The sequence below is a fragment of the Lipotes vexillifer genome, unplaced genomic scaffold (genome assembly GCF_000442215.2).
Source record: "Lipotes vexillifer unplaced genomic scaffold, Lipotes_vexillifer_v1.1 scaffold1439, whole genome shotgun sequence".
NCBI classification, from domain to species: domain Eukaryota; kingdom Metazoa; phylum Chordata; class Mammalia; order Artiodactyla; family Lipotidae; genus Lipotes; species Lipotes vexillifer.
Window position 1 is genome coordinate 1,126,075 of NW_006785059.1, and position 12,623 is coordinate 1,138,697.

The 12,623-nt window shown below is 37.2% G+C and overlaps 1 protein-coding gene across 1 annotated transcript in view; it reads right to left on the bottom strand.

Annotated features, from left to right (window-relative positions):
* Nucleotides 1–4,895, bottom strand: part of USP9X (ubiquitin specific peptidase 9 X-linked) — a 92,554-nt gene extending 87,659 nt beyond the window's left edge. The window contains exons 1-2 of the mRNA XM_007457193.1: nucleotides 4,800–4,895; nucleotides 637–782 (exon numbers count right to left, since the gene is read on the bottom strand). Of these exons, the coding sequence (XP_007457255.1) occupies nucleotides 637–782; nucleotides 4,800–4,895 (242 nt within the window). The remainder of the gene's footprint in view (nucleotides 1–636; nucleotides 783–4,799) is intronic.
* Between the last annotated feature and the right edge of the window lie 7,728 nt (nucleotides 4,896–12,623).

Consider the following 12,623-nt stretch of genomic DNA (forward strand, 5'->3'; position numbering starts at 1 on the left):
CGCTCTTCCCTTATCTTCTTTAAATCTTTTCCTTCCCATACACACAAGCTTACTTAAACTTTCTCTCAGAGTCTTACTCCAAATAATCAAAGCATGGGGCGGGGAGGTGGGTGTGGGTGAATGTTTGTACTATGAGTATGAAAATGTATACTCTGAACCACCCCCAAGAGATGAAGATCAGGAGAAACAAATAGCTGAGATGGTTAAATGTCTCAAACTAATCAAGGGTTCACAAAGGGGCAGGCTCTGAGGAACTCAATCTTCTTATGACATGGTTTACCTCAGGGCCATGCAAAAAGTATTAAAGTCATCCAGTAACCCACATGGTAATAAGAAAAAAAACGGGAAATCACACATACGGTTCTGCTTCAGTAACACACCAGCTAGGGTGATCATCATTAACCTGAACACTTTACTGACACCGTTACTTCCTTTCATTTTTTAAATCCATTAAGAACCATGGGTTGCAAAGTACTTGGCAATGACTAAGATGTTAAGGCTATTTAAGGAGGCAGTATGGTTACTGGGATATTCCTATCCACTCTTCCTCTTTTCTTAGTACTAATCACTGTGCTGAAATACTTTTGTTTTTCCTGTGTATGACACACATTAAAAAGCAAAACAAAATCAACTCACCTATTGATCATGTCATCCAACTTTGCCAGGTCAGTATGTGGAAATGCAGGTTCCTCATCTTCAAGCTGTGGTGGGGCATCAACTTGACCTTGTTCATCTGGGGGAGTTGCCGGGGAATTTTCATTGGAAGAATCAGGTGATGAAGTCTTAATTAAATTCAAACATCAACACAGATTAGGGGGAAATAATGTAAGCTTTTAAAGAAGATATGATCATTGTAAGTTTATGTTTCAGGCAGTCTCTGTGCTACTATACTTTAAAATAATTTCATTTAATCCTCAAGAGCCTAAGGAAGTATTCTTCTGCCACTTAACAAATGAAAAAAAACAAACTCAGACAATAAGTAATTAGCCCTAGGTCACAGAGCTCCAATTCTGTGGTCAGGATCTGAATCCAGGTCTAATTCTAAAGTTTGAGTTCTTATCCACCGTGTATACTGCTTCTCTGCCTACATTTCCCATTATATGAGCCCTTCATGATAGAAATTATTGTACACATTTTACAGATTAAAAAGTTTCTGATATAACATTTACTTTTCATTCTGAAGAGAAAAAATAAATTTTATTCCACAATTCCCCTAGTCTCCAACTATTATCCAAATAATTATTAAAACTTCACTGTGGTTTCTAAAAAAGTCACACCATTTTCAACTAATAAGGCTAATTTTATTCTTTCATTCTTTGTGCTTCTTTTCCTTCCCCCCATACTTTAGCTGTGTACAATATTTCCACAATTAAGTGAATGAACTTTTATGACCCTTATTAATTTTGAAAGCAGATAGTATTTTTCTCTTTCAAATTGAGACTAATCTAAATTTTAAGCTGACTTTTACTCGTATATTCTTGAATTTTCTACCTACTGTAGGTTGATGGCCCTTTTAAAGAAGGCCCCTTTCCCTATCATTTTAGCATTTATTGAACAGATGCATAAATAAGTACTTGTATTGAAGACAGGTGGGTATACCACCATTAATATATTCTACTTACAAAGTTTATATATGAACTCATAGAGCCAATTTGCAAGTAAATAGCAAACTTTTACTTAAGATGGCGAACACTACGCAGGTGCTATAGGGCTAGTTTCATCTATAGAACAGAATTCAAGTTTTTTCAGAAGCCCAATAAAAATATTTGCATTTCAAGTATGTAACTTAGGAAGTCTGCTTCATTACTTTTGAAAAAGGCCCATTTCCCCTGGTATATATGTATTATATACATGCTCACAGAAATCCTAAAGAGAAAAATAACAATTAAGATACCCGCAATACCACACCAACAGATAAGCACCAATGACATTTTCAATTATTTCCTTGCAGTTTTTCTTCTATGTGACCCCCCCAAAATCCTGTCTATATATATGTATAAATTTTCAATAACCTGGGATTATACTTGCTTAAGTCTGTGTCCTTTTCCATTCAACATTTGAGTATTTTCCCACATCATAAACAATCTTTTTTAAAGAGCTGATTAATGGCCACATAGTATTAATTAAACAAAATTAAGGGACATTTAGCATTCTGCAATTTTTATTGCTAACATAAAACAAAACTATACTGAATCTTTTATATATAAATCTTTGTGTTGAACTTCAATTTTTCCTTAGGACAGAACCCTGGAAATATAATTACTACAACAACAGTATAAATTATTTCTTTTAGGGCTACTGACATATATTTTACTAAATTCCATTTCAGAAAGTCTGCACCCTCCCATGAACATCTCCCAAGAGTGTTCATCCCACAGGGCCTTTGCCAAGGCTGTTTCATTTATCACTGAGCTTTACTATTATATATACTAGAGCCTAAAATTCTCTCCTATGGGAACACTCTTTTAAAAACTATTATAGATTAAGTGAAAAATCTGATTGGTTTTAGAAATTCCCTTTATGCCAATATGAAAAAAGCATTTTCAAAGTAAGCCGTAAGTTGGGTAGTGATTAATGCGATGGTTGCTTCCTCTTGGTCCAATAAGTGTCAAATCTTCTGAAATAACTAAAATCCTAACATTAAAAAGTAGAGAATAAGAAAGCGAAAGAGGGATTCTACAGATAGTTAAGAATGTAATTTGTGGGAATTCCCTGGCGGTCCAGCGGTTAGGACTCCGTGCTCTCACTGAGGGCCCGGGTTCAATCCCTGGTTGGGGAACTAAGTTCCCACAAGCCGAGTGGCGCCCCCCCACCCCGCAAAAGAATGCAATTTGTTCCTTTTTTTCTTTTAATTATCATTCATCCTCAAAAATGTAAAGAGCTATTTAAAGGAAGAGGACATAATGCAGATACATAATATTAAGCTGAGTATCACAAACCCAAGAGCTCTTAAAATTATCAAGTACACCTTAAAATAAAAGGTTAGAGGTTTAATTTCTGTCTAAAGCCATGAAAACCACAAACACTGCAGAAGAAGTTAAAAGTCCATGCACGATGCAGGTATGAAACAGAAGAGAGCAAGATACTGGAACTCAAGGTACAAGCTCCTAGTTTAAAAATATAAATCTCTGGCATCCAACACAAACTTTAGACTATGCTTAAAGAAACATGAGTACTGGCTAACAAATTTATGACACAGGAAAGACTTAACAACTCTGTCCAAGACTCGTGACCATATACTTAAGTATTACATGTCCCAAAAGTGGGAACTGGAGAGGAAAAGGAATAAAGTTGACATTTATTTGCAAAAAAAACCATTAAAACCTGACTTGCTCACTTCTCTAAAATGGCAGAGGGAGAGGATGAAAGGGGGGAAGGGGGGAGGGAGGCAAAGTGCACCAGCGTACGCGCGCACACACACACGCAGCTCTTTCCTATCATACCTGTAATAGAGAGAATACGTAATCTATAATAGCTGGACAATAAGAACTTAACCACAAATGACAAATGTAAGTACTCTACAATAACAGTACTTTTGCCTAAAAACGTATCCATACAGAATTCTACACAAATATGTACCAACTGTAAGCAGCAAGTTTGTGATTCACATGCATGCACCTCAGCTACAAATTCACCTCTAAGTGCTGTTTGAGCCGCATATCACAAGTTTTAATGTTTGTCTTATGTGGTTTAATATGTCCCAGTATAAAATTACATACAATAGAAGGCTGAAAATTAATTATCTAAACTTACATTTCAAGAAATGAGAAAAAGAGCAGCAATCCAAACTCAAAAGTAGTTAAGGGAACAAGAAATAAGAATTAAAAGCATATAAGTGGGAATGGCAAAGAGAGTTAAAGCCAAAAATTAGTTTGGGGGAAGGTTTGATGCAATTGATAAATCGTTTAGGAAAGAGTAATCAGGAGAGAGAATACAAATTAGCAGTATCAGAGATGAAAAAGGACATGTTACCACAGACCCTAAGACATTAGAAAGATAATAAAAAAGGATATTATAAAGTTTTACTCCAATAATTTGACAATCTAGATGAAGTTGACAAATTCCTTGAAAAACATATTACCAAAATCCACCAGAAAAACAAAAAAATCAGAAAATTCCCCTATTAAAAAAAAAAAGTTGGATCTGCAATTACAACCGTTCCACAAATAAAGCCCCAGGCCAGTTGGTTTCACCAGTAAAATCTAAATAATTAATGAAGAAATAACTGAAGTCTTATACAAATTCATCCAGAGAATAGAAGAATATTATGAGTTTTGAGGCCAGCATAAAAATCTAGATACCAAAATCTATTTTAAGCTCTTTGCAAACATTATTTCATTTGATCCTCTTAATGATCCTATGAAGTAGTTATACTATTATTATCCTTATTTTATAGCTAAAAAACTGAGGTGTAAAGGTCATATAATTTACCCAAAGTCATGGTGCAAAGCTAAAATTTGAACACAAGCTATATGACTTGAGTCCATACTCTAACCATAGGCTACATCAAATGATTTAATGCTTTGCTCTGGAACTGACACAGGGCTTAAATACTTGATTTTAATGATTACTGATAGTGTAAGACACCAGGAAAGAAAAAAGTGGGGGGGAGACCTGCATACCCAAGCATCACCATCTACAGCACTTGAGTTTCTTGTTACTATGTAAGACTTATGTTTATATGTCTTAAAATAACAGTTTTATGGTTACTTCACAAATTATTCAGAACATGCTCCATTATTTAATATCCCATAATAGACACACGAATGTAGCTTTAACTAGTATCTTAAACGTCCTACCTGATTCTGTTGGAGGGGGGGCTGAGACTGTCCATCAGGAGCCTGGCCCTGGCTGTCATTCCCTCCTACTGGAGAGCCACGAGTCGTGGCTGTCATACTCGACACAGGGCAGATCTTTGCAATTTTGTCTGCTTATGTAGTTGTCTTGAAAAAAGAAATTATAGTCCACTTATAGAAGATGAAGTACCAGCATTTGTCAGTCTTAAAAAGCTCCAATTCAAGAATAAGCCATCTTGCAGAGACCATTGCATAACCTACAAGTAGAAGAAAAAAAGCACATTGTTTTAGACATAAAAAACATGAACTAAGGAATTGTTCGAATTTAATATTACCAGTGAATCTAGTCAGGAGAAATGAGAGAGAGGACAAAGCTGAAAAGTTTCATTAATACTATATTTAACTTAATAAACTGATAGTAGTACACCAGCAGTTATGTCAAGAAAACATACAAGTATAGCCTTATAATATTTCAGTTTCTTCCTGGGATTCCAAAGACATTATCAAGGTATTCACTTAGTTGTCATTTCAATTATGGAGTGGCAAAACTGTCTTCAATTTGCCAATGCCTTGAATATACACATCCCTACAATGTATTTAAGACATAAACCAAGTAATAAAATCTGTTTGTTAACTGTATACTACTCCTCCAATACGACGTATTTTGTCAAATGACCTTGACTCTCCCCTTTTGGGAAGGTTTTGGCCACAGGCACTCCCAGAGCCATGACAGGGCTACAGACCCAAACTGTTTAACAATGGAATTCCTCTTTGCAGAAATCTAGCAAAGGTGTATAGAGGAATACCACCCAAACCCTCAATTCTATATTCTTAGCTGTGTAGTAAAATCATCCAAAGTGCTTTTAAAAACACTGACGTCCAAACCCCTCTCCAGATTGAATAAATTACAATATTTGGGAGTTAAGCCTAGGCATCAGTACTTTTCAAAAAATCTCCCCCATGACTGATTCTAATGTACCACAAGATTGAGAACCTCAGCTGACTTATTTATAGATCTTTGGTTATAAGGCAACCACACTTCCATTTAGTCCATGGTATTTACTTCAAGCTTAAATATAATCACTTAACCCAGAGATGGCGTTCTAACAAGATTTTGTTTCACTTACCAAATTGGCATAATAAAAAGCTTAAGACTGATAACATCGGGTACTGGGGAGGCTAAAAACAGAAAAATCTTTAATACATAAAGTGGAAAAACAATTAAAAGATAACACGGTTGAACACCCTCCCTTTCACTTTTGTTTTCCATTTTTATACAACCTACATACACTAACAAAAAATTTTATGTGAAGTAGACAATTTTAAAACCCAGAAAAACCCACGTATCATTTTCTTCAGCCACTTTGGGTTGGCTGGCAAATTGTTTAAATTTTTTTTTTCTTACCACTCAAAATATCAGCTAACCAATTCAACTTCATTCTCTCTACTTCAAATTTGCTCCAACCTCTTTCTTTTGATCCCACTGCTCATGATCCCCAATGAATGATGCTCCCTCAATCTTTTCCCAGAAACCTTGTTCTTAGCCTATAAATATGCTTGAATCTTTGTTACTGAAATGAAAAATCACCAACCTCTGTCCTTCCCTTTCCCCCCAAACCTTAAAAAGAATGCCTCTGCTTCTCCCTTCCCTTTCACTCCTTCCACTCTCTCTCATCATCTAGCTGTATCTAAGCTATCAAAACTGTTTTAAGCCACTGGGTCTTAACTGAGGTCTATGGATGGGTTTGAGGATTAACTCCCCTAAAATAACATGCAAAGCTTTGTAAATATGTACATTTGGGGGTGGGGGAGGTCTGCTTCACAGATCATCAATGCTCTACTAATTGACAATTAACTGATAATCAAATGACTGCCCCTTGCCGTTCACCCTGTTTGCCCTCTTCTTAGCGTTAGCCACAACTGGCTGCCACTACCCCCACCTCCCTTCTTGAAGCTCTGAGCTTTCTTGGCTTATACAATCCTGGACTCAAGTTTCCTTTCCTTTCTACTTCTTTTCAAAGGGGAGGGTAGAGAATAGTAGGTAGTTAGTGATGTCAGTGACAAATACAGTTTTCGACACTGAAACAGAGGTGAAAACCTCCACTAGACAATTGACTCTATAAGTCAGGAATTGAAGGAGAACTCGGGGGTCTTGAACAGAACGTTAATGTTCACAAGAGTGGGAGACGGATTCATTAGCACCATCTGGGAGCCCCCCGAATACACACCTCCTTCTGAAAGTGAGGGGGTCACAATCTTGGGGGGTGGGAAGAAATAGCATAATATATTCTCAAGTGTTGGGCAAGTTGGGGAGGGGGGACGAAACCCTGAGGCACACCAAAATTAAAGTGGTGTTTTTAAGGTAAATCCTTACACTTTATAGAATGTGGCATTTTCCTATAAATTAGAAAACCACAGCTCTAAGAGGTGACTTGACCAAAGCACAGATAGAAAGCAAGTCTAAAAAATTAATTCTATTACTTTGTCCACTAAACCAATCCTATCGCTCTTCAAAAATTATTTCCGGGAAGCAACCCAAGGATGAATGGGTAAACAACATTTGGTATATACATACAATGTAATAGTATTTAGTGTTAAAAAAGAAGGAAATTCTGACTTGGATGAACCTTGAGGATGTAATATTAAGTGAAATAAACCAGTCACAAAGGGGCAAATATTCCATGACTCCACTTATATGAGGTACCTACAGTCAGAGAAGGAAAGTAGAAGGGTGGTTACCAGGGGTTGGGAAGAGCAGGAAATGGGGAATTATTGTTTAATGGGTACAGAGTTGCAGTTTGGGAAGAAAAGTTCTGGAGATGGATGGTGGTGATGGTTGCACAATGTTAATGCACTTAATGCCACCAAACTATACCTAATAATGGTTAAAATTGTAAATTGTTTATATATTTTTCCCACAGTAAAAAACATACACACACACACACACACACACACGGCACTAACTGCTCTCTTGCTTTGCACTCCTTTAACATTAGATTATTTGAGTTAAAACATCTTAAAATTGGGGCTTCCCTGGTGGCGCAGTGGTTGAGAGTCCGCCTGCTGATGCAGGGGACGCGGGCTCGTGCCCCGGTCCGGGAAGATCCCACATGCCACGGAGCAGCTAGGCCCGTGAGCCATGGCCGCTCAGCCTGCGCGTCCGGAGCCTGTGCTCCGCAATGGGAGAGGCCCGTACCGCAAAAAAAAAAAAAAAAAAAAAAAAAAAAAACACATCTTAAAATTATATTCTCGTGTTGTTTTGTTTATGCTCAACATTGTTCCATCTATATGCATCCCAATAACTCTCCATCCACAGACAAATCAAAAATATCTGGCAAAAGTCAGAGGACAAATTATTCTAGACAAAAGCATTCTGTGGATAACTAAGGGACTGTCCCTTTCAACAAAATAACATTAAAGTAAATGGAAAAGGTGGCAGTCTGAATGAAACCTCTCCCCAAACAAAATACCTTTCTCTCAGACCACAGAACTAAATCACCTTCTGCTTCTTGCAGAGTAGTCCATTGGCAAAGCCTCAAGCTGCTTGCCATCCATATCCCTTATATACTCTCACCTTTCTGTCTCTTGGTTTCTCAGTTTCTTCTACCTCTAAGTTCCCCATATTTCTAGATTTCCAACGCTGCTGGGAAGGTACAGCAGGTCTCAGCATAGCATACTCTGCTCTATTCTGCTGTTTTTAACAGTCATCTCTCTACCATCACATAAGAATTGGATACTTTTTCCTTAATGTGCTAGGCTGAGAGATTAAGAGCAAGACAGAGGAATGGAGCAAGTAAAAATAACTTCTGGATTCAAACATGACTCTTGTTCAAAATCTCACCTCTGCCGCTTACAAGCTGCCCTATCTTAAAGGCCAGCAACAACTACTCTAATTTTCCAGGTCTTTAAAACTGAAACAATGCTACCCACAAAAATGCCATGAGGGGACTTCCCTGGCAGTCCAGTGGTTAAGCCTCCAAGCTCCCAATGCAGGGGGCACGGGTTTGATCCCTTGCCGGGGGACTAAGATCCCACGTGCTGCACAGTGCAGCCAAAAAACAAAAACAGAAGTTAAACTGGTAAGTTTTACATTATGTACATTTTACCACCCACAAAAGGGGAGAAGAGATAACAAGTGTTGGCGAGGATGTGGAGAAAGTGGGACCTTCATACACTGTTAGCAAGAATGCAAAATGGTACAGCACCTTTGAAAAACAGTTTGGCAATTTCTCAAAAAGTTAAACATAGAATTAACAAATGACCCAGTCATTCCACTCCTATGTATATATTCAAGAGAAATAACATACGTCCACACCAAAAACATGTACACAAATGTTTATAGCAGCATTAATCATACTAGCCAAAATGTGGAAACAACCCAAATGTCCATCAACCAATGAATGAACAAAATGTGGTGTATCCATACAAAAGAATATTTTTCAGTCATAAAAAAAAATACAGTTCTGATACATGCTACAACATGGATAAGCCTTGAAAACACCATGCTAAGTGAATTAAACCAGATACAAAAGGACAAATACTGTATGGTTCCACTTATATGAATATCTAGACTAGACAAATTCATAGACAGAAAGTAGAGGTTACCAGGGGCTGGGGGAAAAGGAAGATGAAGAATTACTGGATAACAGTTACAAAATGTCTGCTTGGGGTGATGAACAAGTTTTGGAAATAGTTGTGATGGTTGTACAACATTGTGAATGTAAATAATGCCACTAAATTGTACACTTAAAATGGTTAAAGTAGCAAGTTTTGTGATATATATATATATTTCAACACAATTTAAAAAAATTATTGATAGGACAAAAAACATTGAATTGTACACTTTAAATGGATGAACTGTATGGTATGTGAATGTCTCAATAAATCTGTTAAAAGAATATTAACAAAAAACACAGTGGAAAAAATGATTAAAAGGAATTAAAATACATTAGAAAACATTCACTTAAGGCAAAAGAAATCAGTAACGGAAGAAGAAAGGAACAAAAAAGCCATGAGATATAGAAAACCAAGTAAAATGGCAAATGTAAATCCACCTATATCAATAATGACATTAAACATGAATGGCTCATAAAATCCAATCAAAACACAGATAGACTGGATTTAAAAAGAAAGATCCAGGGACTTCCCTGGTGGTCTAGTGGGTAAGACTCTGCATTCCCAATGCAGGGGGGGCCTGGGTTCAACCCCTGGTGGAGGAACTAGATCCCGCATGCATGCCACAACTAAGAGTCTGCATGCCACAACTAAAAGAAGATCCCACGTGCTGCAACTAAAAGATCACACATGTCACAATGAAGATCCCGCGTGCCACAACTCTTAAGACCCAGGGTAGCCAAAATAAATAAATTTTTTTTTAAAAAAAAAAGGAAAAAAAAGAAAGATCCAACCACATGCTGTCAATTGGAGACAGATTTTGGATTCAAGGATATAAACTGGTTGAAAGTAAAAGGATGGAAAAATATCCATCATGCAAAACAGCAACCATAAGAAAGCTGGAGTGGCTATATGTTTATCAGAAAAAAAAAGACTGTTAAGACAAAAAAATATTACTAAAGATAAAGAGGAACATTTTACAATAATAAAAGGGTCCATTCGTGAAGAAAATATGACAATTATATATATATATACACACACACATACACAACCTAACAGAGCCTCAAAACATATGAAGCAAAAAATGACAGAGGAGTGAGAAACAGACAACCCAACAATAATAGTTAAAAGATTTCAGGGCCTTCCCTGGCAGTCCAGTGGTTAAGACACTGCACTCCCACTGCAGGGGGCACGGGTTTGACCCCTGGTTGGGGAACTAAGATCCCACAGGCTGCACGGTGCGGGCCAAAAAAAAAAGAGAAGACTTTAACTCCCCACTTTCAATAATGGATAGAACTAAGCAGAAGATCACCAAGTAAACAGAAAACTTTAACAACTATACACCAACTAGATCATACAGACACCTATAGAACACTCTACCCAACAGCAAGAATATACAGTCTTCTTGAGTACACATGAACATCCTCCAGGACTGACCATATGCTAGGCTGCAAACTAAGTCTCAATAAACTTAAGGGATTGAAAGTTAAGTATATTCTTTGAACACAGTGGAATGAAATTAGAATTCATCCAAAGGAAATTTCACAAGCATGTGAAAATTAAATAGATATATTTTGCCATGGTAATCATTTAAATCACTTACTAGCTCCTCAGTTAATTTTCCTGGTATAAAATCCTGCCATCTACAAATAATAAAAATTCTGAATTCTCCTTAAAGATAAAACTAAGGGGGCTTCCCTGGTGGGGCAGTGGTTGAGAGTCTGCCTGCCGATGCAGGGGACACGGGTTCGTGCCCCGGTCCGGGAAGATCCCACATGCCGCGGAGCGGCTGGGCCCGTGAGCCATGGCCGCTGAGCCTGTGCGTCCGGAGCCTGTGCTCCACAACGGGAGAGGCCGCAACAGTGAGAGGCCTGCGTACCGCAAAAAAAAACAAAAACCAGAAACAAAAAAAAAACTAAGGTAAGATGTTGTCACTGAAATATACCGTAACACTATTTCTTTTCTTGCTTAATGTTAAAAACTTCGGCACACAAAAAGGTTAGACTAAAATAGCTTCACCGCACTTACCTTAAGAAACAAAACAAGTCCTCACAATCACTATTTTTTAAAACGGTCCAGCCCTACAAACAACAGGCATCCAAACATATTCACCCAAAACATCATTGAAAACTTAGGAAGTGATGGAAACATCAATAGTCATAAGTACAAACTATATTTAATCTATTTCAAATCAATGATATGAAGAGATGGGGAGGGGAAGAGAGAAATGAGGAAAATGGTATAGAATTACAGTAGAAAAAGAACGAACCAAAAAGGAAATGAGAGAAGCAATTAGGAGTGACAAACAGTTAACATCTATTGAGCAGTCACCATGTGCTAGGTACCATTTAAAAGTTTTTATCTATTAACTCACTTAATACTCAATCTCAAAAGGTAAGTACTCATTATTACCATTTTACAGACAAAAAACTGAGGTACATAAAGATAATCTGACTAAAATGAAATAACTAATGGGAACAAAGCTAGCAAATCAAATTTCAAATCTAGGTACCTTGGTACCAACAGTTCTGCTTATCCCCTTGCTATGCTACATTGCTCTTTCTATTTCAGTGCTATAGGAGGAGAGACCATAGAGGGGAGAAACAGAGGTACTTCATCAATCCTATTAAGTGTGTTAGTCAACCACTCTTGTAAAGATCTCAAACTTATTTTGCCAAAAGCAGTGTGGTACACAAAACCAATTTTCTAACCAGAAATATATGAACTTAAATTTCTACTCTAGTACTTAACTGTGTGACCTTAGGCAAAGTTCCCAAACCTCTTTGGGACTTAGTCTCCTCACCTGAGGATACAAGGCTATAGTTGTTGATGATTAAATGAGGTAATGATTATCTTTAAATGTCAGACAGAGCTGTCCAGTTAAGTATTAGTTCTCTTTCCTCTCAAATAACATTCCACTGGAGGGGAGACACTTTAAAGACAACTATTTGTAATTTAGTACTGAGGATGGAACATGTGTGAGGGTTTTGGAGTGAAAAAAGACTTGGTAAATATGAAGTCTGTTCTGCTACAAAACATGTACAGGCATACCTTGGAGATACTGTGGGTTCAGTTCCAGACCACCACAATAAAGCAAATATCACAAAGCGAGTCACACGAAGTTTTTGGTTTCCCAGTACACATAAAAATTATGTTTATAGTATACTGTAGTCTATTAAGTGTGCAACAGCATCATGTCTAAAAACACAATGT